At 43.1% G+C, this 26,962-nt stretch overlaps 1 protein-coding gene across 1 annotated transcript in view; it reads left to right on the top strand.

The window, feature by feature from the left end:
* The first annotated feature begins 8,984 nt into the window (after window positions 1-8,984).
* Window positions 8,985-26,962, top strand: part of NPAS3 (neuronal PAS domain protein 3) — an 843,234-nt gene continuing 825,256 nt past the window's right edge. The window contains exon 1 of the mRNA XM_053670519.1: window positions 8,985-9,330. Within this exon, the coding sequence (XP_053526494.1) occupies window positions 9,281-9,330 (50 nt within the window). The 5' untranslated portion in view covers window positions 8,985-9,280. The remainder of the gene's footprint in view (window positions 9,331-26,962) is intronic.

The following is a 26,962-nucleotide window of genomic DNA, read 5'->3' as shown; positions in this document are numbered from 1 at the left end:
ATGAGAAAGAATTCAACTCTAAAATTAAATCCACTCTCGTGAAAAAAACAAGCAAAAGCAATGTCAAGATTGGTGTTTAAAGACAAATTAATTTTTTGAATATGTTGAGAGTGTTTAGTTATTTTGCATTTAAGTCTAAGATTAGCTTTGGTTAGATTCTATTGATTTGCACATATTTTGGAATATGTGCCATGATGTGTGAATATTTTAGCTAAAAATAAAACCATGGATTTGAGACCCTTTTCCCACTCATCAATTAAAAAAATTTTCTCCTCCCCTACTGCCTGCTGCTGACTTAAAAAAAAAATAGCTAAAGGATTTTCTTGGTTTTAACTAAACCTCTTCTCTTTCTAAATATATATTTATGAAGTCATCTGAGAATCAGTTTAGCATAATAGCTTGAGATATTCAGTGTTTGATATAGGTTGTATTAATATGAAAAAATCATCAGTATTATTTCTATATATTATATATAGGCATACATTTAAGTGATGATTTATTAGATATTTTCTCTTAATTCCTTAGTCTCTATTCTCACATATCAAGGAAGACTATATTGCTAAGTTTATATTATTTTGTTCTCCCCTGACACTATAGTTTTGCTTTTGAATGAACTGTAGGACATATTAATAGCATGGCAAATTTAGCAGTAAAAGCTTGAATTCAATTTGGATTGAGGAGCAAAGAGGAAAATTGTTAAAATCAAATATTTAACTCCTTTCTGGAATGTAAAATATTCCCAGGATATGGAGGGACCTTAGTTTTAGCTCATGGCTCTTCTTACAATGAAGACTCATCTCTCAGGCTGTTATTAATGATCATGTAGGATGTTTTTAGTGGAAAAACATTTGTAGTATAATTTTTTCTACTAAAAAGTCCCTCACTGCAGCATGATGACTTCAGTAAAACACTGGACATTTCAGAATAAAGCATTTCTTAACTTATTCATTACATAAAGCATCTTCAACCTATTCATTTGGTTTTGCGCTGACTTACCCTGATCTCTGCCTACTGATTTATCTTCCTCCTAATTGTCTGACCAGAGCAAAGCAGAAATTAGGTACAATCAAGTTTTGCAGCTTCTCTCTCCTACCTGTCACTGGGAGCTTTCTGAGACAACAGTGAAAATTCAAAGTCAAATCATTTAAATCTAAGTGGATAGAAATGAACTTCCAGAGAACAGAGATTTTTATCAGATGAGCAAAAGGCACAGTCACACACTGACACAAGGAGGGAGCTGTAACCGTAATCGTGATAGATGTGTACTATCATATATAAGCATTCAGGGTTAAAACATCAGAAAAATTCTTATAGCTCGACATACACTAATATGTAGATTTCAGAGGAGGGAGACTATGAAAGGAGAAAATATACAGTTAAGTGCTAACTGCAGCCCTTTTGGTTGGATGAGTGCCAGAGCAACTTTCAAAATATTTCAAAACAGCTGCCAGCATGTACAGATTTTAACTGAAGGAGCAGAGTAATGAAATCTGAATCACTAATGAGCAAATTAACTTATTTTTTTGCTTAAGGTCTTTAATGAACATGGAGATAAGCAGATCCAATAAGAAGTTTGTCTCTCATGCATGCAGACCAAACTTCCAAAACTATATACGTAAGGACCAACTTCTGAAACAGACTTACATGCATTCTAAGGTAGCCTACTGTGCAAGTCTTCAAGGGTTCTGTGTGCGCCTGTCATAGAAAGGAAAGTTTCTGGAGAGCAGGAGCCCTATTAATTCTCTTACATATGGCTAGTGGAAAGCTTGGAACTTTGAAGTTGAATGTGCTCATTAAACTCTATTTTAATGTCATATAGTATAATCGAAGTAAGCTTCAGCATGTCTAGTTTTAAATGTTTAACAACAGATCTCCCATAGTCTTTTAATTGGGACAATTTTGCCTTCTGGGCTTCCAAGAAAACCTTGCCCTCCGAAAGGGAAGGGAAGCAGGACTAGATATTTCTCTATCAACTATTCTGTAAAATAAGTAGTTTATAAAATATCATCATGGGTCTTTTCTATTCATAGAACTGGTATTGAAACAATTAAAGAAGAATGGTGCTATTATCTGTAAATATAACTCATTATTGATTGGTGCAGAAGGACTTTAACTGAGAAAGTAATTTCTAAAAATTCTGCTCTTTGGCCAAAGAGGGTTTTCCTGGCTCTGACATTGCTGGGCACATTGGGTCGGGCCAGGGTCAGCAGCAGGAGAGAGGCCGGGATGGTGCGGTCCACTACCGGAGTCCAAGAGCGCACGTGGGCTCCAGGACCCACTTGCTGGAGGCCTCCATCAGCTGGATGACCAAGAAAGATATCAGGTGGCAGGCACAGCATCACCCCACAATGAGTCAAGAGTTGTGACAAATGCCATTTTATAGAAGCCACTGCCTGTGTCCGTGTTGATCTTGAGCCTGTTGACTAGGCTTCCTTTGGCCCCCAGTGCTGCTGTCCTCGTCCTGCGCAGGCAGAGGAGAGCTTTCCCCAAGCCCTGAACACTCCTGGTCTCTCCAGGATTGGCATGGACTGCCCTTTCTTTCAGCAGGAAAGCCTGCGCAGGGCCAAGAGAGATTTGAGAGCGATTTGAACGGGCCTGAGGACCAGAGGTGCGGAGGGGAGAGTGCGAGAGGTGAGTCAACCAGCGGGGCCTGGCCTGGAGGGAGGACCCAGGTCTTCTCCCGGATCCTCACGGGGCGGCTGGCCACCACCCAGGCCTGCCACCCCTCTCACCCCGCCCTCGTTCAACGACCTTTGTTTGGCCTTTGAACAAGTATCTCCGAATGAAACGCTGTTGATCTAGAAAATGACCCCGTCCCAGGAAGGAGGGAGGCAGCGCCCCGTTAGGTCTAACGGGTGGGGTCCTTAGAACACGCCACAGATGCTCATTACGATTCTTTTTACGTGCAACATGTGGGGGGCGACGCAGTTTCATATCTCCTGATAATATCTGCCGTCCAAAGCATTTTCTTTGAGAGGAAAATGGAAACGCAGCTGCGCCGTGGGCCCGGCCAGCCGGAGCTGGGGCTCCCTCCCTCCGTCTCCCCGCGGCTGCGGCGGCTCCTCCAGAAACCGACTCCGGTCGGGGGCGCGCGGAGGGGCCTCGGCGGGCGCGGGACGCCGCGGGGCGCGGAGGGGCCTTTGTACTGCTCGGCTCTTCCCCAGAGGCGGGAGGACGGAAGGGGACTCCCGGGTCTGCCGCTAATGCAGGCGTCTGGTCCCCAGACCGTGTGCGGGCACGCTGGGCTTGTAGGTCCTGCCGCGAGTGGCCGTGGCAACTTCTGCCCAGTATGTCCTACCCCGCCGGGTCCCTGCCGGCGGCTACACCCCGGTCTCTGGGGGTTAAGCAGGTGCCTGCAGGGCGAGGCGCGGTGGGTGGAGGGCCGGGGCGACGAGCCCAGTTTGTCCCGCGGCTGCCAGCCGGGGCCTCGGCATGGGGAGAGGAGGGTGAACGAGATGGGGAACCGGCAGCAGAGCCAGCAAACCCGGTCCTGGGCGCGGGCGCGCAGGACGAGTGGAGCCCGAGCCCTGCGTGGCGCAGGCACTGCACCCTCTGCCTGGTGACTCCGGTCCCGGCGTGAGACCTGTAGGAAAGATGAAGGAAGTGGGACAACATGGGGTCCTGGGCGGGGGTCGGGGGCCGTCCACTCTCACCGACCCCACCTAGTCAGCCGAAAGTGCAAGTTGCCGTTAAAAAGTCGCGCCCACACCACGGGCATCCCTCCTCACCCACTACAGAAACACTGATGTAACAATGTGCAGAAGTAACTGGGAGACGCGAGGAAATAAACGCACGTGTTTTCTCTTTTTGTTTCCCCGGTGGTTGGAATTAGCACAGTTCTCTTCAGTTGTGACTGCGAATTCATTCGTTTTATCTTTCGAAGGGGGCGTATGGAGTACATCATGGGGGAGGGCACGCCCGATATCTCTAGCAGGACGGACAGTTTCCATCTCGCAAGTTGGTCCGAGACCAACCCGCCCGCCTACCAGGAGCGCGGAGAGTCCCTTCTAAAGGGAACAAACTCTCCATTGCACAAAGCGGCTTTCTCTCTCCCTCCTTCTCTGCACACCGTTTCTCCTCGAGAAGCATCAAGTTCTCCAGCACTCCAACTTGAAGTTGGCAACCCCACCGCTGCCCCGGGTGCAGAGGACCGGCGGGGAAGGGTCCCGGCTGGGCGGGGAGGCTCTGCGCCCCCATCCCTGCACACGCGGGCTGGAATCCTGGTTGCTGGAAGCCGCGGGAGGCTCCAGCCTGACTGGATTGTGGTGCTTATTCCTCTAGAGAAAAGAGGGGATAGAGAGCGCTTGTCCTGCACTTTGGGTCGGAAGTGCGCGGTGTGTGTGTGTGTGTGTGTGTGTGTGTGTGTGTGTGTGTGTCGAGGGGGCGGGAAAGAAAGGCACTCTCCGCTGCCTGTCATTCCCATGCACCGGCCAAGTCCTCGCCAAGCCTCCCGGTGCATCCTTCCTCCGCCACCCCCTCCCCTTCTTCTCTCAGCTGGGCTCGCGCGGCGCAGCCGGAGCAGCCAGTGAGAGCAACATCCTAGAAAGAGGGGGGAGCACTACCGCCCCCCCAAAGGGAAAAAAAGGCCCCACCCTGACACGTTTTGCAGTTTGCAAGTCCCCCGCACCCCGCCACCCCCACACCTCCTCCCCGCGCTCGCGGTCCCCCCACCCCAGTCCGCTGCGCGCACATCAAAGCTCCTCTCTGCCGCGCTCAGTGGCCGCGGCTCACTAATGGGATTGCAGGCTGGTGCCTGGCTCCGCTGCTGCCGCCACCGCTGCTCGCGCTGCTGCTGCCGCCGCCGCCGGAGCCCCAGCCCGAGCCCCCGCCAGCCCGAGGCCAGAGCCGCTGCGCCCAGGGGCCGAAGCCGCGGCGATGATCCGAATCTTTCCGGATTTCAGCGTGCAGGTGACGGCTGCAGCGGCTGGCGGGGCGGCCGCGGGGGTGCCGGCCGGCGCGGGCATGGGGAGGGCCAGCGCCGCGGCCAACGGCACCCCGCAGAACGTCCAGGGCATCACCTCCTACCAGCAGCGGTGAGTAGTCCCACCTGGGCAGGGAGAGTGCCCCCTCCTCGGGGCGCTGGGGTGGGACTCACTTTGCCTCTTGTTTTATGCCTTACAACCCACATGCACATCGCTAGGGCGCACTTTGCTTGCCCCTGGTCCTACCGATGAGAAAGAAAAATATAATCTGCAAGTCGGATCGAAAGGCCCTCCAATGTGCGGGCAAAGTGGAATCATCTTTTGCCCTCTGCCTCGCCCCAAACCCAGAGCCTCATCCCCGCGCAGCCAGAGAGTTGCCGCGAAGTCTGAGACACCGCACAAGGTGCTTTTGCAAAGTTTGGGATCCCCGTCCCCCTTCAGAGGTGTCCCTCCAGTGCCTCCGCGGGGTGCGGACGGTGCTGACCGTCAGCCAAGGCGGCAATTGATCACCGGAGGCTGATTGATCATTTGTTTCCAAACAGAATAGGAACGATTTTCACGTGTAGCTGTAGACTTGCAATTCTACATAATAGTGTTATCGTGTCACCTGTTACCACAGGGAAATACAGCATGAAATCCGAGTCTCTTCGCGCTGTTAAGTATTCATCTTAAACGCATTATGATGCAAATACCTAACATTCAGAGATGCGCGTTAGGAAGCACATTTTACAAAGTTAGGCTATGTGGTGAGAAGCCAGCAAGTTTGAAAGTATGGTTTGTTTGCATTTCTCCCATATATTTATAGATTTAAAAAAACCTTGACTTTGTGACATTTATATAGCAAACGTTCTTTGATTCACTTAGGAAACACAGCAAAAAATTTATTACCACCAACGCCCTAGAACCCTAAAGTTTTTCCTTAAGGACAACTTGTGATGTTCCAAGATTTTATGCAAAATGTAATCCACAAAGATATGGTGAGAGACACCAACAATGTGGGGTATGAAAGGTAAGCTCCCCATTTGGGGGGCTCCGTTTTTTTTTTTAGAAGATGGAGAAAAAAAGGAACATGCGAAAATGTGAAATTAAATATTTGTGTTTCCCAGTTTGCACACGATTAAACATCTGAGAAATTTGCCAATGGCATTTGACTTAAAATATACACAATGCATAATTCAAACAGTTCCTATTTTTACCTTGTATTTCCAACTTCATTGATTTGGGAACCTTTGATTTGAACCAACAGTGTTTAAACTGAAAAGGTTAAGATAATCTATCACTGCCATATTTTGTGCCTTCTAACCAATAGCCCAGCGACCAGAGGCGGTTTTGCATAACACAGCGAGTGCTTCCCAAGTTGATGCCCTAGTACTGCAAATATTCTGCAGAGACTTCATTATGTGATCTGAGTACTGTCGGAAGTTTCTAAAAGAGTCTTGAAAATAACTAAAAAAGAGGCTATGCCTCATCACAGAGATTTTTTTTCCTTTAAATTATTCTAGTCTTGTTTTACTTCAGTGATTACAAGAACCTTAAATACAAAAGATCTGGGAATGTTTCAAACATAAAGGACCTAGAAAAGAATGGGATTTTTCCCCATAGTTCAGGTATGTTATTTTGCCACTTGGAAAACATTTAAATGACAACAGACCCTGGTGGCCACTTTAACTAGGAAGTGCAGGCAATAGTCACAATAGTATGGACTGTGGAGGAGAGATAAAGGGTCAGAAATGTCAGGTGGCTTACGGGTGATTTCAGGGAATTCCAGGCATTGAGGGAGGTCACACATTCAGCCCATAGGTTTGTTCTCAGAGTGTTGGTGTCCTTCATCATGAAGATATTCCCAGGTCCTGTTTTCCTGCAAGTCAGGGGTACCCAGCAGGAACTCTGCACAGTCCCCCACTCGACACTGAAAGCTCACTGATGCCTTCCACCTTTACCTTTGAATTGGGGCCACTCCATCAAGCCATACGACCCACTTCTAGTTCTAAAGACTAAAGCTTAAAAAATAATCAACTCTAAAATGTAGCTTTTGGGATGTATTACTACCTCTCTTTTTATTTGACGGAAGAGAAGGTGCTAGCTTGTGAAAAATGCAACCTTTGGTTTTTTGACACTGATTTGATGACACCTGTTACTACCTTTAGTTTTAGTTAATTTGGAGACAGGAGAGTGAGTCATGTGGGGCGAGATTATTGGCAGGTGTTTGAGGGAGGGCCTGAGTCAGGAGCTAAGTCCCTGGTCCTCCGGCACTTCATCAGGAATATAAGCCACAAACATGTTAGGCTTTAGGGGGTATGAGGGGCAGACTTAGTTTCCACCTCAAGACCTGCGTATGATGGCTAAAGTGAATGGTGACAGCATTTTACCTTTTTTTTTTTTTTTGCATTAAAAACTTCTGGGGAATCTGATGAGGGAGTGACATGAATGGTGGTGGTGGTGGTTTGGGGTGGGGGTTCATGCAAAGGGTGACCTGTTTGGAGAACACAAGCTTCGCTCACTTGTCATCTTTGGGCAGAAAAGCCCTGGACTGGCTGGCCTGGAGTGGTCCAACTGGCAGCTTTCCCTCTTCCCTCCCAGCCCATGTATCTTGGACTCAGCACTCTCAAGTTCATTTTTCAGTCACTCTCATCTTCTCCTACCTGTAGAGTACACTCCAAAGAGAATTCAGACATCCTTGTGCAGATTAAGCACCCCTGCTATGAAAAACACATTTTCAGTTCCCACCTCTCAACTTCACTGGAATGGCAGGATCTAGTGGGACCCCTTTCCAGGTCTATTTTTTTCTTAAAAGTAAAATGCAAAGCCTCACACAGGGCTGATGTTTTCCTCCTGGCTCTCATTCATTCAAGTGCTTTGGGAGTCCTTTCCACTTTCCTATTTGACGTAACACTAATCCAAGTCTCTGCCCCCAAAGCCGCCCACACCCAGCAAGAGTGATACAGTGGAGAGAACGCTCTGGCCAGGGTCTACCCAGGTAACAAGATTCCAGCACTGGTCCCGCACCCAGTGGCACTTTCTCTAGGCCTTGCTGGGCTGCAAAATGGGGAAGGCAGCTGGACTAGATAGAACCAGACGCCCATAGTTCGGTCCAGCCGTGGTCCAGGTACCAGAACCCCAGGCAGGAGTGGCATTTGTGTGTAACTGCGTTTCAAGTCCTGGGGATTCACATGCGAACCCTGGGGTCTAAAGACACGTGTGGGCGAAATGCAGTTGCTCTGGCTTGGAAAACGCAGTGGCTGAGAGCCCGGGATCACAAGGTGCCCATGTGCTGCTGCCGCGCCCGCCCGCGGGGTTCGGGGGCCACCGGCTGGGCCCGCACACTCTCACCCGCGTTTATTCCCTAAGGGGCGCCCTGCACGGTGTCTGGACTGCAGGTTCCTCTGTGCCTTCTCCCCTGACCGTGATACTCCACAGAAGGGAAGTGTTCAAAACTGCAACTGAGTGGCGTTGTTGCGCCAGCAGCCGAGCTTCCCCGTCCCCGAGAGAGAGAGAGAGAGAGAGAGAGAGAGAGAGAGAGAGAGAGAGAGAGAGAGAGAGAGAGAGAGAGAGAGAGAAGAGAAGAGAAGGAGAAAGAGGGAGTGAGGAGGGGCAGTGGGAGGAAGAAGGAAAGAAGAGGGAGGAAGGGTTGGGGGGAGAGAAGGGGTGTGTGTGTTTGCATGCGAGCGAGCGCTTTGGAGCAAAGGAGCTGGAAAATGCCCAGAAATACTTTCACAGCGGTCAAGCTGGGAACCCCCCGCGTATCCTCCTCCTCCCCGCCCCTCCTGGCCTAGGCCCCGACCGCCCCCCGCGGGAAGGGTGTGCGCCCCACCTGCCGCCGGGCCAGCTCCGGGTGGCGGTGGTGAGGGGAGACAGGGGGGGTGTGGCGGCGCGCGGCGGCGAGAGCCTGGAGGCGGCGGGGCCCTGGGCCGGGCTGCCTGCGGGGCCGCGCCGCAGCCTCCCCCGCCGCCTCCCCCTCTGCCGCCGCCGGTCGCGGTCTCCACGCTGGGCATGTCTCGGGAGCCGGAGCGGCCCGGGCCGCGGGGGCTCTGCGGTGCATGGACGGCAGCGGCGCCCGGCGAGCAGAGGGAGCAGAAGGCGCAGGCGGCGGAGGAGGCGGCGACCTGCGGCGAGAGGCACCGGCGGCGCGAGGGGCCGGCCGGCGGGCGAAGCTCCGGCCGTGATACTTTTCCGTAGTCTCCTCGCCTCAGCAGCACGGCCGCCGCCACGGCCTCGGCCACGGGCACCGCTCAGCGCCGCGCACGCCCGCACTCACTCCCGCCACCCCACGCACACGCACACCCCCGCCCTCCCCACACCCCCCACCCGGGAGGGGGAAGAGAGGCAAAAAGTAAGAGAGGAAAAAAAATAGCAGGAAGATGGCGCCCACCAAGCCCAGCTTTCAGCAGGATCCTTCCAGGCGAGAACGGTAACACTTTTCTGTTTATTGAACCTGCCGCCTGCGCGGCTGCTCCCGCCGCCTGCGCCGCCGAGGTGGCGGGGCTCGCTCCGCAGCCCGCCTCCTGGGCCGCGAGCCCGCGGGACCCGGCTGCCGGCTGGCGGCGGAGCGCTCGCCCGCGGTCCCTGCGCGCATTGTCCGCCCGGCGGTGGCGGCGCCAGGCTCTCCGAGCAGTCGCACCAGCTCGGCTCGGCTCGACTCACTGACTGGAAAAAAAAAAAAAAAAGGAAAAGAAAAAAAAAGAAAAAGAAAGAAAAGAAAAAGAAAGAAAGAAAAGAAAAGCAAATGAAAAAAAAAAGAAAAACAAAAAAGAGAAGGGGCTGCTGTGTGCCGGGAGCAGCGGGGAGGGCGGGGGCCGGGGGATCCCCGGGGCCGCCGCAGATCCCTTGGCAGCTGCTCTCGAGGAAGGAATGAGGCTGGGGAGGGGGAGGGCAGGCGGGCGAGGGGGGCGGAGGAGAGGAGGAGGAGGAGGAGGAGGAGGAGGAGGAGGAGGCCGGGGGCGGGGAGCGCGAGCTCGCGCCAGGCCCCGGCTGAGTCGCCGCGGAGCGATCTGTGCGCGGAGCAGCTAGGCCGGGCCGAGGCGCCGAGCGGGGCGCGCAGCGGACGATTCCCGGCCGCCGGGGCTGCGCTCTGAACCTTGGCAACTAGTGGGACCCCTGCTTTGACCTCCGCTCTCCTTTTGCCTTCTTCACCGCTCCCCCACCTGCCCCCTGTGCCCCTCAAAAAAAGGAAAAAAAATAAATAAACAGGAAAACCCGCAAATTCAAATAGGCAACCAAACACCGAGATGTAAAATGTGCCAACAGTTGGAGCATCTGTGCCCCGTTAGTTACTGTTCTGGGATCTGTGTTTTAAAAAGTTCCTGGTGTGAATTGCATATCCAGGCCAGGAGCTCAGCCCAGCATGTCTGTTTGAAGTTAGTTAAAGTAAAGCCAAAGGAAAGAGGAGTTTGTATTCAAAATATCCCTCACCGTCCTTCCTACATGAATGGCGTTGTTAGGTTTCAGAGTAATAAGCACCCCCACGTGGTTTCCCCTCCTGCTGTCCACGCAGTCTACTTTGGAATTTTTTTTCCTGCTATTAATTGGCAGCGTCAATGACATTAATTGCGAACAGCATATTGGTTTGAGCAAAGCGATTATCTCTTTCCGTGGCTGAAGAGGAAATGCTCCATAGAAGTATGAAATGTTACTCATTGATTCATAAGGAAAACTACTAGGTTAGATGTGTGTACCATTCCCCCCACCCCCAGCAAAGATGTTTACTTTCCTCACAGGCTTAGTTTAAGTAAATTTGAAGATGAGGGAAGTTCTTAGTTGCAAATTTTATTTATTATTACACGGGCAGTTTAATTTTTGATACAACATAGCATTTAACCTATAGCTTATATCCAGAGAAAGCAGGGAAGTATTTAAACAACTTATTTATTTAAAAAGCTTTAGTTGCACTATTACTTGTTTCCTTCATACAGTAAGGACTTCAGAATGATCTGGGTTAAGGAAATAATTTTGTTAAGTAAGTACATACTAATTCAAAACTCTGGATAATTTCTATATAAATCATATACCTGAGAGTAAACCACATATAATTCAGCTTTTAAAGACGGTAAGTGTGTATGGCATTTGCTATCTGAAAACTCATAGCTAAAATGAACATTTCATATTCATGTTTTATGAAGAATTCACATATCAAATGCTTTTTTAGATAGAAAAAATTTATCAACATGATTATGATTACTTTTAAAATCAGATTACAATTTCCTTCCTTCCTTTCATCCTTCCTTCCATCCATCCCTCTCTCCCTCCCTTCTTCCTTCCTTCCTTCCTTCCTTCCTTGGATCTGTGGGTAGTAAATGTATTTACTGGGATGGCCCCAGTAATCTCTCTAGCAGAGGCCTATTTGTGTGCCATTTTGGGAATTTCTCTGAGATAGGAATCTTGAAGATAGAATTAATTTCTAGAGGAAACTTCATAGCCTGTGCATGAGTGCGTTCTTTATCACCTGTCTCCATTTGGCATTCGAAGAAGGTAAATCAAAGTGCGTGATTTGTTATTCTGCTCCACTTGAGAGCTGAACTAAATAACACTTGGTCTGAAATTCTGATTGAAGTTGTAGGAGGATATACTGTATTTAATTTAATGCCCTTTAATAGCATCTTCTTGTTCAGCTCGGATGCTGTCATTTTAAAGGTTGAATCGGAGAAGGTTTAACCTGTAGGGAGAGGGAGGAGTAATCAGGAGGTAGGGGGCAGAAGGAGCTACACAGACGAAGGAAAGAAGGAGTTATAAACTAAATGTTTCAAATAGTAATAACCACACACTTGGCCCGGTATTCAAACAGTTGTTTTATGCCCTGAGGGTTCACTTTGTTTTTAGGGTTTTTAAATGTTCTTAACACTTTAAGTGTAAACATTACAGACGTCAGTTGTTTTGGTTTTGTAAGGGGAAATGGGAAGTCAGATGGTTTGTTCAGGAGGGGTTTGTTTTCATAGTTACTTGTGAAGTAGAGGCATTTCACCCTGATGATCACTTTGTGCCTGGAACTGGCTGGGCAGTAGTATTATTTCTTAATAATGGTTGAACACAAATAGGTGCATAAAACATGACTTCCTGTGAAAACGCTTTGTCAAAGATTTTCAAGCTTTTTTACTTCATGGTGCACATAAACTAATTAGTAAAATTCTGTGGCACATCAAAAAACATTATTTTTTGCCAGTCTGACAAAAATAGGTATAATTTTGATTCATTCACAATGGATGGCTATTGTTGTGTTGGTTGTTGTCATTTTTTTTATTCGAAAATCAAAGGGAAAAGAGGTCAGTGCCCCTGACTAAACAGGCAGGTACTGCACCTTTTAAAAACTCCTGTAGCACACCGGTTGATAATCACTGCTTAAGTGATCTTCTCTCACTTACTTAAAAAACTGTTTTCAGATCATTAATTTCATTAAGGCATTTATGGACACTATGCTGCTTTTCAAATACACCAATAATCAAAAACGTACATAGAAAAATATATTTTGAATTGTCTTATATTTTTGAAATATCTGACCTGAGTATAAAAATGCAGTGAAATATTCATTTCCTTCTAATAATGCTTACAAAATTTACAAGAGGTTTTTCTCGATAATGTCTCTGATTACTATTTCATATTCCTTAAATTCCTCTGCTTCAGGCACAAGAGAAAATATATCTTTAGAGCCTGTAAAAAAACAAGTAGAAAACCTTGTGTGTTTAAACTTGTTTGATTTTTCTTTATAAACTCAAATAGGTTGCAAATTCTGTAGCACTACCACGGAGTTTTTCCACTATGGGGATGTATAACCAAGCAAATTAGACCGCCAGAAGTGTCAAGCATGTGATATGCCCGGGCTGGTTTGCAAAACCTATTTCTGTAGCACAGGGCTTTGGGTTCAAAAAGTAAAGGTGGTGGTGGAGACTGTTGGGGAGGCATTTCTTTCTACAGTGTAAGCTTAAACTCGGAGTGATAAATGATGATATACGTTGTCCAACACTTGCGTATATATAAATGGCCCCACAAGATTGCCTAAATGATAATCGAAAATATGAAATAGGATGGCCTTCATATCACAAGGCCAAGGGTCTACAAATGGAAAAACTGAAATAATGAAATATTTCCAAGGCAACAGACTGTCAACAAGAACCGTAATGCATGGGCATATCGTAGAACCACCGGAGAGGATATTAGATCGTATGGCTCCAGAGCCAGGAGTTGTAATGACTGTTGTTAGGTAGCACCCTCCCACATTACGACATCCTTTCCTGTTTCCAGTTCCTAATATATGAATCAGGAAACATATACGCTACTCCAAATCTGTAATGTGCCAATTACTAGGCTTGATTTGTTACAGTGAGCAAACTTGAATTCTACATCATTTGATGCTTTTGGTTTAAAAAAAAAAGTTACATGAGGTACTTTTAAAATTTTGGTCCTTGGGTCTTTACATGTTCTTGAAAATATAGCTTTTATTTTTACTTAAAGTTACGTGAAAATAATCTAACTCTTGGCAATGAATTGATCAGAATTACATCGCCGCTTAAATAGAATCTAATCATTGGAATAGCTTGGTATGTTGAGTGATAGAAAGTTTGATTTTCCCCTGAAATTCTTCTACATGATGGCTGCCCCTGCAATAGCGCTGTTTTATAGGGATGTCAGAATTTCCATGAGCCCCCTGGCTCTTTTGCTCTGACCCGGATAGTGGTCTGGAGTCCACTGGCTTGTTCAAATTGGATGAGATGCGCACCTTGCTCTGTGCTGAGGTTTTGTACAACCGAATAGATATGTGTATATATGTATTTATATAGGCATACACATACAACAGTATATATATGCATACATATGCATATAGGTACGTACATGTCTATTATCGATCTGTCTGGTCTGTCCAGAAAGTATCCAGCCACGCACTAGGGAAAACAGACATTTACTGAAGAAGATACGAGAAACATTGTACCTAGGACAGCGATGCCTCTGTCTCCTTCAAAGTAGGCACCTTCGGACTTCACGCAGTTCTCCCAATTGCTATCAGCTGCCCTGTTGTATTTTCCTGTTTCTCATCGAGAGTCTGAAATCTCTTCCTTTTCAAAGGTCGTTATAGTTGCAGGGCAGGATAGAAAAATCTGGGCTGTAGAGGAGCTGAATCACTTGGATGATTTGGTGTTTTGCCAAAAAACTCTGCATGAGACTTGACGTATGAGTGGGCGTGTTGTTGTGATGAAGCTGCCAATCATTAGTTGCCCATAGCTGTGGTCTTCTGAATCATCTGAATAGTTTCTGCAGAGGAATGTTCGAACTTAACGCCAAATTTGATACAGATTCATTAAGCCACTAATTCAGTCCTTTTGAATACAATGACCACACAGTACACATGCTCAGTCAACAGCATCTACCGCCCTCACTGACTAGTACAGTGAAGTCATCACTGTTCACGCATGTGCATTCCAGTCCCCTCTCCTTGGCTGCCAGGTTACAGCAATGTTGGGAAAACTGTTCTTGTTATGTTATCAATGGTTAAACTTTCTGGACAGACTGCTATATTTGTAAAGCCTCACTTAGTGGGTGGGTGGGGTAGGGGGTAGAAATGTAGGCAGTGTAGATTTCATTTAATTATTTTTTAAGTTGTGCAATTCTGTATTTTGTGGGATATTTGTGGGAGATAAGCCATACAGTTTTCTAAATTACACCTAGTACTATTCCCCTCTGTGAACTTCCATGCTTTATTGGTAACAATGTAAACCTAATATAAACCTTAGTCTACTTTTGTTTTCTTATTTTTCCTGCAATTTTTGTCATCCTTTTTTCTCTGCAGAATGCCACTCATTAAGTTTAAAGAAAATTAGGCACATAAGAGAGTGTAAGGAACCCCTCCCCTGTGGTGTTTACATGGTGACTTATTTTACATTGTAGCATTTCATCACTTGAACTAATTTTTTATAGTTATGTATTATAGTTGTTCCAATTTCCCCCCTTTGCCCTCCTCTGTCCAGCTCACTCCCTGCTCCCCCGGCAATCCCCACACCTGTGTCCATCTCCATGGGTCATTCATACACGTTCTTTGACTAGTCTCTTCCCCTTCTTCCCACCATTATCCCCCTTCCCCTACTCTGGCCACTGCCAGTCTGTTCCATGTTTCTATGTCTCTGGTTCTGTTTTGCCTATTAGTTTCTAAAAAATTTAAGAATGGAACTGCATTTTCACCCAGCAGTTCCACTGCTGGGATTATACCCTAACAATCCTGAAGCACCAATTCAAAAGAATTATGCACCCCTATGTTCATAGCAGTGCTATTTACAGTAACCAAGTGCTGGAAGCAGCCTAAGTGCCCATCATTAAGTAAGTGGATCAAAAAAACCGGTACATTTACACAATGGAATACTATGCAGCCAAGAGAAACAAGGAGCTCCTACCTTTTGCAACAGCATGAATGGAACTGGAGAGCATTGTGCTAAGTGAAATAAACCAGTTGGTGAAAGACAAATACCATATGATCTCACTCATAAGAGAAATCTAATGAACAAAATAAACTAATACATTCATTTTTTTAAACTTCTACATTGGCTTGATGGGAGCCTCAGGTGGCTGGAGTGCCGTCCTGCACAGCGAAAGGATGCGTGCAGTTCGGTCTGCAGTCAGGGCGTGTTCGGGGGCAGCCAATCCTATGTCCTTTCTAACCTTGATGTTTCTCCCTCTCTCCCGCCTTCTTCTCTCTCTCAAATCAGTAAACAAGTCCTTGAGTGAGGATTTTTTTAAAAAGGTAAATTTTCCCCTGCCGTTGGTTTAGGATCTAAGTTCAGATGGTTTATAGACTTCCCTTAATTGTTTACAATGGATAAAGCTGAAACTTAGTGGAAGAGTTAGTGCTGAAAATTTTAGTTGATTACTTGACTAAATACTAATTTAACAATTTAAATGCTGCCAAAGTTGCGCATAAGAGGATGTATAAAACTTTAAATATTTAAATCTGTGCTATGATTAGGTAAGAACCTCCAGGATTTATGGGAAAATTCAGTTCTGTTTGCTTTGCATTGAATGATGTCAGTCTTTCCATAGTAAAGTCGTGCTCTCCCCCTCCCCCCTTGTGGGGCAGTGTAATAAACAGACTGTAACCAAGTGGAGGCTTTACAGTTCTGGGCCCCATCATTGGAAATAGGATGTTTGCACTGTTAAGTCTGGTAGAACCTTAAATGGTTAGGATAAGTTGTTAGTCATACTGCAGGGCATAAGCAGGACATGGATTGGGAAGAGGGAAGTGATTGCCATTAAACCTGGAATGACTAGGACAAGAGTGAACAATGCTTGAAGTTATTGTCTGTATGTATTTCTAAAGCATAATATTTTGGTGAATTAATTGGAATACTTGTGGTCTTTTGTGCAAAATCATGAGGTGCAGTATTAAAAATCCCATAATCCCATGGCTCTAAGTGCTTGTGGCCCTTGACGGGAATCATTCATTGGTTTGTCTACTCAGCTCTATTTATTGAACCTCTACTAGGGACCATGGGTTAGTAGCGAAGAACACACCCTGCAAGAGCAGATGCTCTGATTAGAGACTTATTCTTATGTTGGTCATGCAGTATATTAGAGAAATCCAGAAGACGCCTTTTCTGAATGAGGAAGGGGTGCAGAAGTCATTGACGTAGAAATAAGGCTCTCTATTGCTTTTTGACTTGTTAGCTTAGTGTTCTGGGGGGAACAGGGATTCAGCTTGTAAAATATTGTAATTAATGACTCTGAAACGATTCATTCTTGGAGAAAAGAAGAAGATGCTATATGAATTAAAATTATAGCAAATTTTAAAGAAGACATTTGATGGGATTTAATAATACAAATATAATACTTATGCTAATAATAAACATATGTTGGATACTGCTCTGTTTCAGGTCCTGTATTGAATACTTCACAGTAATTTTCTCATTAGTTTCCTCTGCCCTCTGAGGGAAGGTGCTAGTACCCCATTTATGGATAAGAAAATAGAAGCTTTTCAGTCCCAAGGAAGGTGGTAGAGTTAGAAATAGAATTCAGGCTTGTTTGGGTAAAAACGTATCTAAGCAGCAGTGTGGAGGGGCCTGCAGTTTTGGATTGTTGAAGTCGGGGATTTCTGAGCAGTTGCTGGAGAGAGTTCTTGTGACAGACAGACAGTGTACACTAGGTAGTGAACTAGATCTCTGGTTCTTGGTCCTTCATCAGACACTTGGGGAATTTCAGAAATGCAGTGTTTATAAAGCTAAAGGAAGACTCAATGTTTAAATTATTCTTACTCCACTCTTTAATATTCCAGGAGTTTTGTGAGCGAGCTCCATCGGTGCATACACTTCAGGGCATAGTTTTTACTGACTGGCTAGTGAAGAATCAGTTTGCTGTGTGCATAAGCCTGCTTGGTCGTGGCCATGAAGCACACAGGAACTCTTCTGCTCCTGATGCAGGCCCCAGAGTGTGCCACGGTTTGTCTAAAGAGTACAGGTGCGGCGTGTTTGTTGTGTGATTGCTTTGCCACCGACCACTTAGGAACAGCCTCATGGAGCTTTCAGAATAACACATGTTAGTGCCTGACTGTGTTTCTGGGTATTGGACTATTTCTGGATAAGGACTTGTACAGGCTGGCCTCTGGCCAACTTATCTGGAATTATAATAATGACAGCAAGAATTTATGCAGCACTGTGTGCCAGGTGCTTTTCGAAAAGTTTTGTATATATTAATGATGTCATCTAATTAAAGTCATAACATTAAAAATGGACCACAATAAATACATACATGATGTTATCATTATTAAGTGCTTCTCCCTTGCTCCCACTTAATAGCATCATGAAGAAGGGAAAGTTTCGTGGCATCTTTATTCCTTTAATGCCAGGAATGATAGGGGTTAGTTTGAGATGTAGCAATTTCTTGCTAAAAACTTAGGAAACTTTGTAGCCTCTGATCCCCTGGCTGCTCATCGAATGCCCTGTTTGAGGCAGCAGGCAAGCAAGTCATATTTAGCTGAATGTTTTTGGATGTAATAGTTTCCAAATAAGTTCCTTTTTTACATTATTTTCGTTGTTGACACGGTTACAGACATCCTCATTTTCCCCACCTCTGCCCATCCCCACCCGGCCCCACCCACCCTCCCTCTGTCCATCACCACACAGTTGTCTGTGAGTTATGCCTACATGTCCTTTGGTGTAGTAGGAATTTCAGAGCTTGAAAGGACTAGATAAACAGTACTTGAATATCTGTGGTTGGATGAGCTGATTTTTTTGCTTTTGTATCTTAATTGAATATTCACTTTCATATTCAGATTTTTTTTGTTTATTTAAAGAATAGGTTGCCTTAGCCAAAGGGGGGTATAATTGAGGGTGGGGGGTAAGGGTGGGTGGGGTGGGTGGGGGAGAGTGGTGGGGAGAAAATGGAGACAGTTGTACTCGAACAACAATGAAAAATTGGCAAAACAAAAAATAAAACAATAAAAATTGAAAAAAATGTTGAAAAGAGCTCATTTACAGAGATGATCTGCGAAGATATTGAAGATAAAAAGCAACAGTCGATAGAAAGTATAAATGAAAAATAGTCTACAAAATTTAAAACAGCATTCAAATAATCTTAAAAGAAATTACATGCGATTATTTTGTTTTTATCGGTATGCTGATGCAGAATTAAAGGGCTCTGACTTGGGTACTTAGGTTGTAACTGAACAAATCTTTATCAAGTATTTCAAAAAGTAGTACAACATAGCATTTTAAGACCACTTTATGGAATCATAGGTCATTTCAGTAATATCTCATAACTACAGGTAGTCTGGGGCTGTTTTATTTGTAAGATTTATAAAAAGAATTTTATATGAAGAAAAATTTAATATCAGGTTCAGGGCCATCTTTATATGAATATCACTGAAATTAGTACCCACTCTCTTCCCCTACCCCCAATCTATAAATTTTCCTTCTTGCAGAAAAGGATACTAGTTCTAAGCTTCATTCAGAAGAATTTTACTTAGAAAGACTGCAGTATTTTGGTAGGGGCAAATGGAAATATTGAAACTTTGTAAAACCTACCTTTTGCCCTAGAAAATGGAGACATCAGTGAATAGGCTATTTTAGTAACTAATATGTATTGCATTGATGGATGGGATATTTTTTCCTACAAAAATATCTATATTTTGTAGAAATCTATTTCTGAAAAACATATGCGTTCTGTTCATTCATATGAATGAGATGATTTTTTACTGCCACAATATCTGTGTGTGGTATACACATGGTTTATAAACAAGCCACATATATACTGAGAGGTGCAGCTTATTTACAATATTATATAAACCAGATACACTCTGTTTGTATAGAGCTACCTAAAGTGGGAAAATGTTACAAAAATATCTTGACCATGTTATAAATGTCTTACTTTCGATCGAGTTAAATTTAAATATACGCTGTGGATTGGTGACTTTTTGTTTTCCTCATGCTGTAAGGAAAAGTAGGCTCATCATTTTTTTTTGCACATTTTTATTGTTCTGTGTAAATGTAATTTGTTAATCCTGTGAAATTTGTCATAGATAAATTTGCTTGGATTATCTTGTCACCACCGTATCTGCATTCTTTTGTTCATTGCTTATTCATAATTTAACAGTCTGGCAGTGAGCCTTGTTGGGTTGCTCACACAAGATATATGACCTCTACCAGCTGCTACTATAACCTGCAGAATGCACAGCAAGACATTAGAAGTGTGAGGATTCCTCTACTGATTAAAGTGCTCTTCATTTAAACAGTCTGTTCCTAAGAATCTCAGGAATCTTTGCTACCAGCAGTTTTGATTTTTTTCCCCCTGACAGAATTAGTTCTAACAATTGAATCTTCACTTGATATGAATTTTCAGATTATCTAAAGGAAGTTAATTCCTTGCATGCTGTTTCTTCTTTATAGCTAAATACTTAAGTTTTTTTTTAAATTTGGGGGTGTTAAAGTTACCCAGAAATGTTTTTTTGGGGGGAGCAAGGAAGAATGGAGAGTGGAGAAATGATTACATCCTAATCTTAGAGGAAGTGGTTGGTTTAATCCTACTTGAATCAAAGCACTTTAGAGTTTATACTCTAAATACCCTAAATTATGTAATATGTGGCATATATTAAAAATAGGATGTTACCTGAAGTGTAACCACATCTTTAGGTTTTCGTTATTCTGAATTAGGGTAGCATATGAATTTATGCTGCTTTCTTCTTTCTCTCCCTCTCTTTCTGCCCCACCCCCCTCAATCAGCAGATCGGTTTATGAGTAATGGCTAGTTTTGGCCTCTCTCTCTGTGCAGGCATATGATTGCGGTTCAGAGTAATTCATTGCTAATCCATGCAGTATTGGTTCATCTCCATCACTCTGTTCTGTGATTAGAGCCTCAGGCCTGCTGCCTCCCTTTCCGCCCGGATTTCCTTTAACTGCAACCCTTGTTTTAATACAGTTCTGTAGTCACCCCTCTCCTACTAGCCTCCGTCCTCCATTCCTCATATATATCGATTGCAGTAGATTAATATTTATTTGAAGCTGTTTTTCAGACTTTGTAAAAAAAAATATGACCTTTCACCTAAAGGGAGGGGTTGAGGGAAGATGAGGGACTCAGGTGTGCACTTTTGTTTACAGGCCAGAGCTATGGCGTTTCCCACTCCCATTCTGTGTTACGGTCAAGGTTTGTTCTTCATACACAAATCAGGCAGTTTAATTTCCTTTTAGACAGGTCAGGCTACACTGTTAACAGTTGAACTCTTGTTTATAACAGTTCTGAAATGGCTTTCTGTTTCCCAAGCACACACTGCAGTCCGTGCAACCACCGTGATGCACGTGGGTCAGCTGCATTGAATATTTCCAGACAGGGACACAAAGCTATCATTTTTCCTTAACATCAGAATTTGCCAATTTTACCGGGAGGTCATCTAACAGATTTTTAAAAGACTTTGTTGCAGGTCTCAGTAGTCCTGTGTTCCTTTTAATAATTACTTTCGTCTCATTGTAGCCGTGTGTTGGAAAGTGTAGGTCAATGAGGATGATTGCATTCAGAATTTCATGATCTGTGTAGTGGAACAAATTGAAAGCAAAGCCTGTATCAATCACTGTGAAGGGAGGGTTAATTGTTACCGCTTCTCAAGTCTCTGGACAGATAAACCAGTAATGAAATACTTATTGCTCTGATATGTGAGTGCTAAAGGATGAGACAATGGAAACAGAAGCAGTCTTCAGAGATAACCAAAAAGGTAAAGAAAAAAATAGTAAACTGGGTGAAAGTAGGGAACTGTGTACTGCATGAACTCTCTTACAAGTACTATTGTTTTTCGCCTCTTACCCATCTTTTTCTGACAGGCTCGGGCAGTACCATACATCAGCTGGCTACAGCCAAATAAGAATATAAATGGAAAACTCTCTTTCTGTTAAAAAGTAATCTATAAAATGTACAGTCCTATGCTTTATATGAGCTCTGTATATTTTATAAAATAGTGTTTGAGTTACTATTTAAGGTTTTCTCTTTTAAAAGACTAGTTTTATGGCCTATGTTAAATAATTATAAATGTACAAATGGCTTGAGTTCCAGAATGCTTGAAAGGATTGTTTTATTCTCTTTGAAGAGGTTTTGGAATTGTTGATCCACTGGAGACTAAAGCATAGAGGAAATTGTGAACTATGTAGAGAAATAATGATGATGATGATAATAATATTAATAATAAATATGAATTAGTGTTGCAAAGAAATCATGAGATTAGAGTAAACACATTTTACCATTTCTACCATATGAACTTAACACTTAAACATCTGTTAGTTACTTATATGTTGAAATATATGCAAAAATATTTAGCCAAATTGAAGTCTTAGGCCCATGACAATCATCTCAACACAGTGGGTAGTTCTGAAAATTAATGAGAATGATAATACTGTAAAGACTGTTCCAGAGTTTGCCCAAATTCATTATCTAAGACTCTTGTTAAGAACATCTCAAAGAATTTTAACCAGGAAAATATATTAATGGTTCAAAAGCATTTTCAAAACCCTGAATTATGAAAGTATAATGGAATTATATATGCAAGAGTTAGAGTTAGTAATACAGATAGCGGAAGACATTGAGAAGGCATATTTTTCCATAACCTATGCTGCTCTTGCATGTGGTTTCATCCATAGGGTTTAATCACATAGATAATTTTTTTTATATTTAGGGTAAGAAAAGTGAGGTCATTTAAAAAACACAGTGGGTTCCCTTTCATTGATGTAGGGAAGCTTACAGATGTAAAAAGTTAGGTATGCCTTTTTATAGTCATTTCAGGTTTGATGCAAACAACCACCAAGAAGATAGAACATTCTTAGCAAAAAAGAAAGAACTGTCTCATCTCCTGTTCCACATCTTTGTGTTTGTCTCCATAGGGTCCAGAACCTCCCCAGGTCTGTTTCTCCACAGTATTGGTGTGGCTGCATAGCAGCGCAAACAAGTGATGGGACATAGCCTTTTCTATGACCATAGCACCACCCTCTACCTAGTGTGCTTTCGTATATTATACGAGATAATGGTCACAGCAGTGCTGCAACATCCTGGATCAGGGGATGCTTAAAATGCTGCTAAAATGCACTAGGGTGTAAGTCGGTAGAGAGCCCTCAAAGTCAAACTGTACCAAAGGTTGTCAGTTTTTGTGTACAACAAAGGGCAGGCAAAAAGCAAGAGGGGACCCATTGCTCAGTAATAGGTGTGTTCTGAAGACAGGAGTCCATGGGTATGGAGATTGTCAGGGCAGTACACTCGGTGTATTACTGTGGGAGGTTGCTCTTTGAGTACTAGTAGAACAGCAGGTGATGGCATAGTCCTGGTCACCAGGGTGAGTCTACCCTTATCTCTGCAGGAAGGTGTACTCTACACAGGTCCCTTCACCACTGAAGCCTGTGTCCTCATTCCTATGCTGTTGAATTGCTAACATTCCCTTCCAGCTACAAATATTTATAACTGCAGGATGACATGCATATGTGATACAATGAACTGAAGTGTATGATATAATGAACATGAAGTATATGAGGTATATTTTTTCTAATGGTATTAACATTTACAAATATTCTTTATTATAAACTATTAAATAAAGGAAGTTTTTACTGTATTTTTTTTAACCATAAGACGCACCTAGGTTTTAGAAGAGGAAACTAGGCAAAAAAATTTTGAAGCAAAAAATGTAAAATATTTAATAACATAATATTTCACTGATGTAAATGTAAGGCTACATTCAGACTATAAGATGCAGCCCCATTTCCTCCCAAATTTGTTGGGGAAGGTGCATCTTCTAGTCCAAAAAATATGGTGCTTGTCATGCAGATATCAATAAAGTAGAGACTATTTAAATGTTTTCCTTTTATGAAAACATCTTTGGAAGGAGACCTCTTATTGCAAGAATGTGCAGAGGGACATTGCAGTGGGAGAAGTTTAAGTTATTTTTAAAGTGACATATTATGTACTTGACTCAATATAGCCCTAAAGAAAAGCACCAAAAGTGTTTAGCAATAAATACATTTATTGGTTAAAATCCGTCAAGATTGCAGAACAACTCTGGAAATATTTGAAAATCTGATGATGTACCGTAAAGAAGGAAGTTACCAATGTAAGATTGATGGACAGGAGAGAGAGCTCAGGGGATAACTAATCTCTGAAAAAATCGTGCGTTCCTAAAACATTTACAAAGGAGTGCATTTCTGCAGCAAGATATTTGCCCACACAACAGTTTTTTCAACTTCATTTTCCAGAGCAGCTTTCCTGCACCTCCCCTTACTTACTACAAGGAAGGTGAACCGATTCAGTGCTTGTATTGTGGACAGATTTAGGTATTTGTGATTGGATAAGAGTTCCTGCTTCTAATAAATTAATGACTTTTAAAATAGATGTGCCATTTAATCATTTATCATCATTTAGTCATTTATTGTTTTAGAGTATTTGTAATTAATGATATGAACAGATACTGCAAGTATATTATTTTGAGGTAATTAACTTTTTTGCTTGATTTCTGTATATGTTGGTTACTTATAGCTATATTCTATATATTATTTGTGGATTAGAAGTATGTTTTCCCCTAAACCTCTATTTTATGTTTAATTATCAGTGGCAGTTTAACACCTACTGATACACATATTTTTTCCAGGGAAAGCTCTGTTCCTCAAAATAGTAATTTCCCATTTTTCTGTTATGAAAGCACTTAGGAAAAAAATTAAAAGCATAGTATAGTGGACCCATGTAACTTTTTTTTTCCTCATCACTCGCTAAAACCCTGTTTTCTCAAAGCTAATTTTGGCTGGGTATTAGGAGATAATCTGCTCAGAACAATTTACAGTTATGAGAGAAGCTTATTTTCATTTTTTAAAAGGAGCCAATAATAACAAACCAAATTTCAATTAATAGAACATGGAGACTCTTCAGGGCGCTTTGCTTCTCTCGTGTCAAGCATATACACTCCTTCCCAAGAGAGACATTAGTCAGTGCTTTGAAATAACTGCTGAAAATTTAACACTTACAGTGACATTGTTTTAGAAATATGTTAATTTCCCCACATTGTTGTATAAAATGGGTAAACAGCATCAGCTGCATTAAATACATATGTTGTACACATTGTCACAGGAAACCATTTTTTCTATTTAGGTAGAAGTCTCTTAATGCGGTGAAGAGCTACCATGAAGAAATTTAGAATATTGGGTGGTAGGTTCTGACACCAAGTTTGGATGTGTCTACTCAGGGCTGAGAAAGGGTTTAAATGTAGATGGCTACAGGGTTCTTTCTGGAAAGGAATCCACGACAGATATGCAGACTTGGGTTGAACCCAAACACGGTAGACTTCACAGTAGACTGCAGTCTGGCCCCTTTTCCACTTCTGCATTTGGGCTCACTTACCAGGCCGTGTTCCAAGGGCAGACATTACCATCTAGCTCCATTTTGCTGTTATTTGCAGCATCTGTTCCATACATGGAGTGTGACCTCTTTCGACTTAAACAGGGATTTCTAACCCATGGTCCATAATTGTTATAGCAGTCAGTAAATGAGCTTCAGGGGATCCAAGAATCTCTTGAGGTGGCATATTCATACATTTTTTTCCATTTACTCAAGGGGGCATATAGTTACCCCGAAAATCGGTGTTAAGAATTGCGAGGAGTCTGACATTTTACCCTACTTGCAAGCTAGTGAGTTAGCCTGCCATGGTTTAATGGGTGCTGATAGAGGATTCAAAATCCTTGGATCAGAGATGAAGAAAAGTTTCATACAACCCTGACCAGTGTGACTCAGTTGGTTGGGTGGCGTCTCACAAAGTGAAAGGTTGTCAATATTATCTCTGTCAGGGCACATGCCTGGGTTGTGGGTTTGGCCCCCACTCTGGGCACATATGAGAGGCAACTGATTGATGTTGCCTCTCTCACACTGATGTTCCTGTTCCTCTCTTTCACCCTCCCTTCCCCTCTCTCTAAAAATAAATAAAATAAACCTTAAAAAAAGTTTACTAAGCAGTAGCAGTAGGCAGAGAATCAGCATTTAGGGCAGTTCTCTGAGCCCCAGAGAACTTAAGGTGTTGCAGAGAGGGCCAGATAGCACCTCTGTACGTGGTCCTGTACAGGAGGAACGTGAGCGTAGGGAACCCGAGTCTTTTATATGGACAGTAAATACATCTTCCCTTTCCTCTGGAGGGATGAACACTAGCTCTATTCTCCAAGGCTGTTCTCTTTACAAACAAATTTGAATATATAGTTAAGAACAAAGGGCAGTTAGTGACTTGCATGCAAGATGTGTAGAAATGCAAGAGACTCATGGAAACTTGTCTCAATAGTCTGAACCACTGTTGTGGAGATTATTATGAAACCAATGAGAGGATCCAGTGGTGAGATAGTCCTATGGCCTAGAGCTTCTTTGAGCTTCATGCAACAGAAACTCAATTATTGAAAGAGAAAATAATGAAGATTTTGAATATGTAATTTTCCCGAAATTGTATATGATGCAAGTATATAGTTTTAGCTGACTCGGTAGTGGGTGAGTCCTTACAATGTTAATATATTCACATTCTCGTGACATGTTTTACCACAGTAGCTGTTTGTCCTATTTTGTAAGCATGTCCTCTTCCTGGTTTGCTCTGTTTATCCATAAATTTTGATTTGGGAGTTCACTTTGTGCCTTTGAGTTTCTGCATAACTCAGTAAGTTAATTCTGTCAATATCTCTATTTTATAGGTAAAGGTACATGATTCAAGATTTGAAATAGGGCTCAAGCCTCTGTCTGTATTGTCTGATATGAAAGAGGACATCCTTTTACAATATCAGCTTCCTTTTGATTCTTATAGATTTATTTCCTTTTTTCTTTAAATTGAATAACATCTGTTTTAAATCATTTAAAAACCTTTTCGATGACAGTTGATGTACATTATTATTTTAGTTTCAGGTATACACCCCAGTGGTGAGACATTACATAAATCTTGCACCCATCTGACATCATGCTTAGTTTTTAGAATATTATTGATTATATTCTCTATGCCGTACTTTACATCCCCTTGGCTGTTCTGTAACAAACAATTGTACTTTTTAATCCTTTCACCTTTTTCACCCACCCCCCAAGACCCCTCCTAAATGGCAATTATCAAAATGTCCTCTGTATCTATAAATCAGTTCTGCTTGTTCAATTATCTTTTAGATTCAATTGTTGATCAACATGTATTTATTGCCATTTTATTGTTTATGTTTTTTATCTTTTTTTCTTAAAGAAGACACTTTAACATTTTATATAATACTAGTTTGGTGGTGATGAACTCCTTTAGCTTTTTCTTGTCTGGGAAGCTCTTTATCTTTGATTCCAAATGGTAGCTTTTCTGGGTAGACTAATCTTGGTTGTAGGTCCTTGCTTTTCATCACTTAGAATATTTCTTGCCAATCCCTTCTGGCCTTCAAAGTTTATGTTGAGTAGTCAGCTGACAGTCTTGTAGTTAACTAACTGCTTTTAAGATTGTCTTTATCTTTAATCTTTGGCATTTTAATAAGATGTATCATGTTGTGCACCTCTTTGGGACTCTGCGCTTTCTGGACTTGTATGTCTATTTCCTTCACCAGATTAGGCAAGTTTCCTGTCATTTTTTTTCAAATAGGTTT

This window comes from Artibeus jamaicensis, unplaced genomic scaffold, assembly GCF_021234435.1.
Source record: "Artibeus jamaicensis isolate MK-2021 breed Jamaican fruit bat unplaced genomic scaffold, CSHL_Jam_final contig_588, whole genome shotgun sequence".
In the NCBI taxonomy this organism is placed as follows: domain Eukaryota; kingdom Metazoa; phylum Chordata; class Mammalia; order Chiroptera; family Phyllostomidae; genus Artibeus; species Artibeus jamaicensis.
Note: the sequence above shows the minus strand (reverse complement) of the source record. Positions and strands in the feature narration are given on the sequence as shown.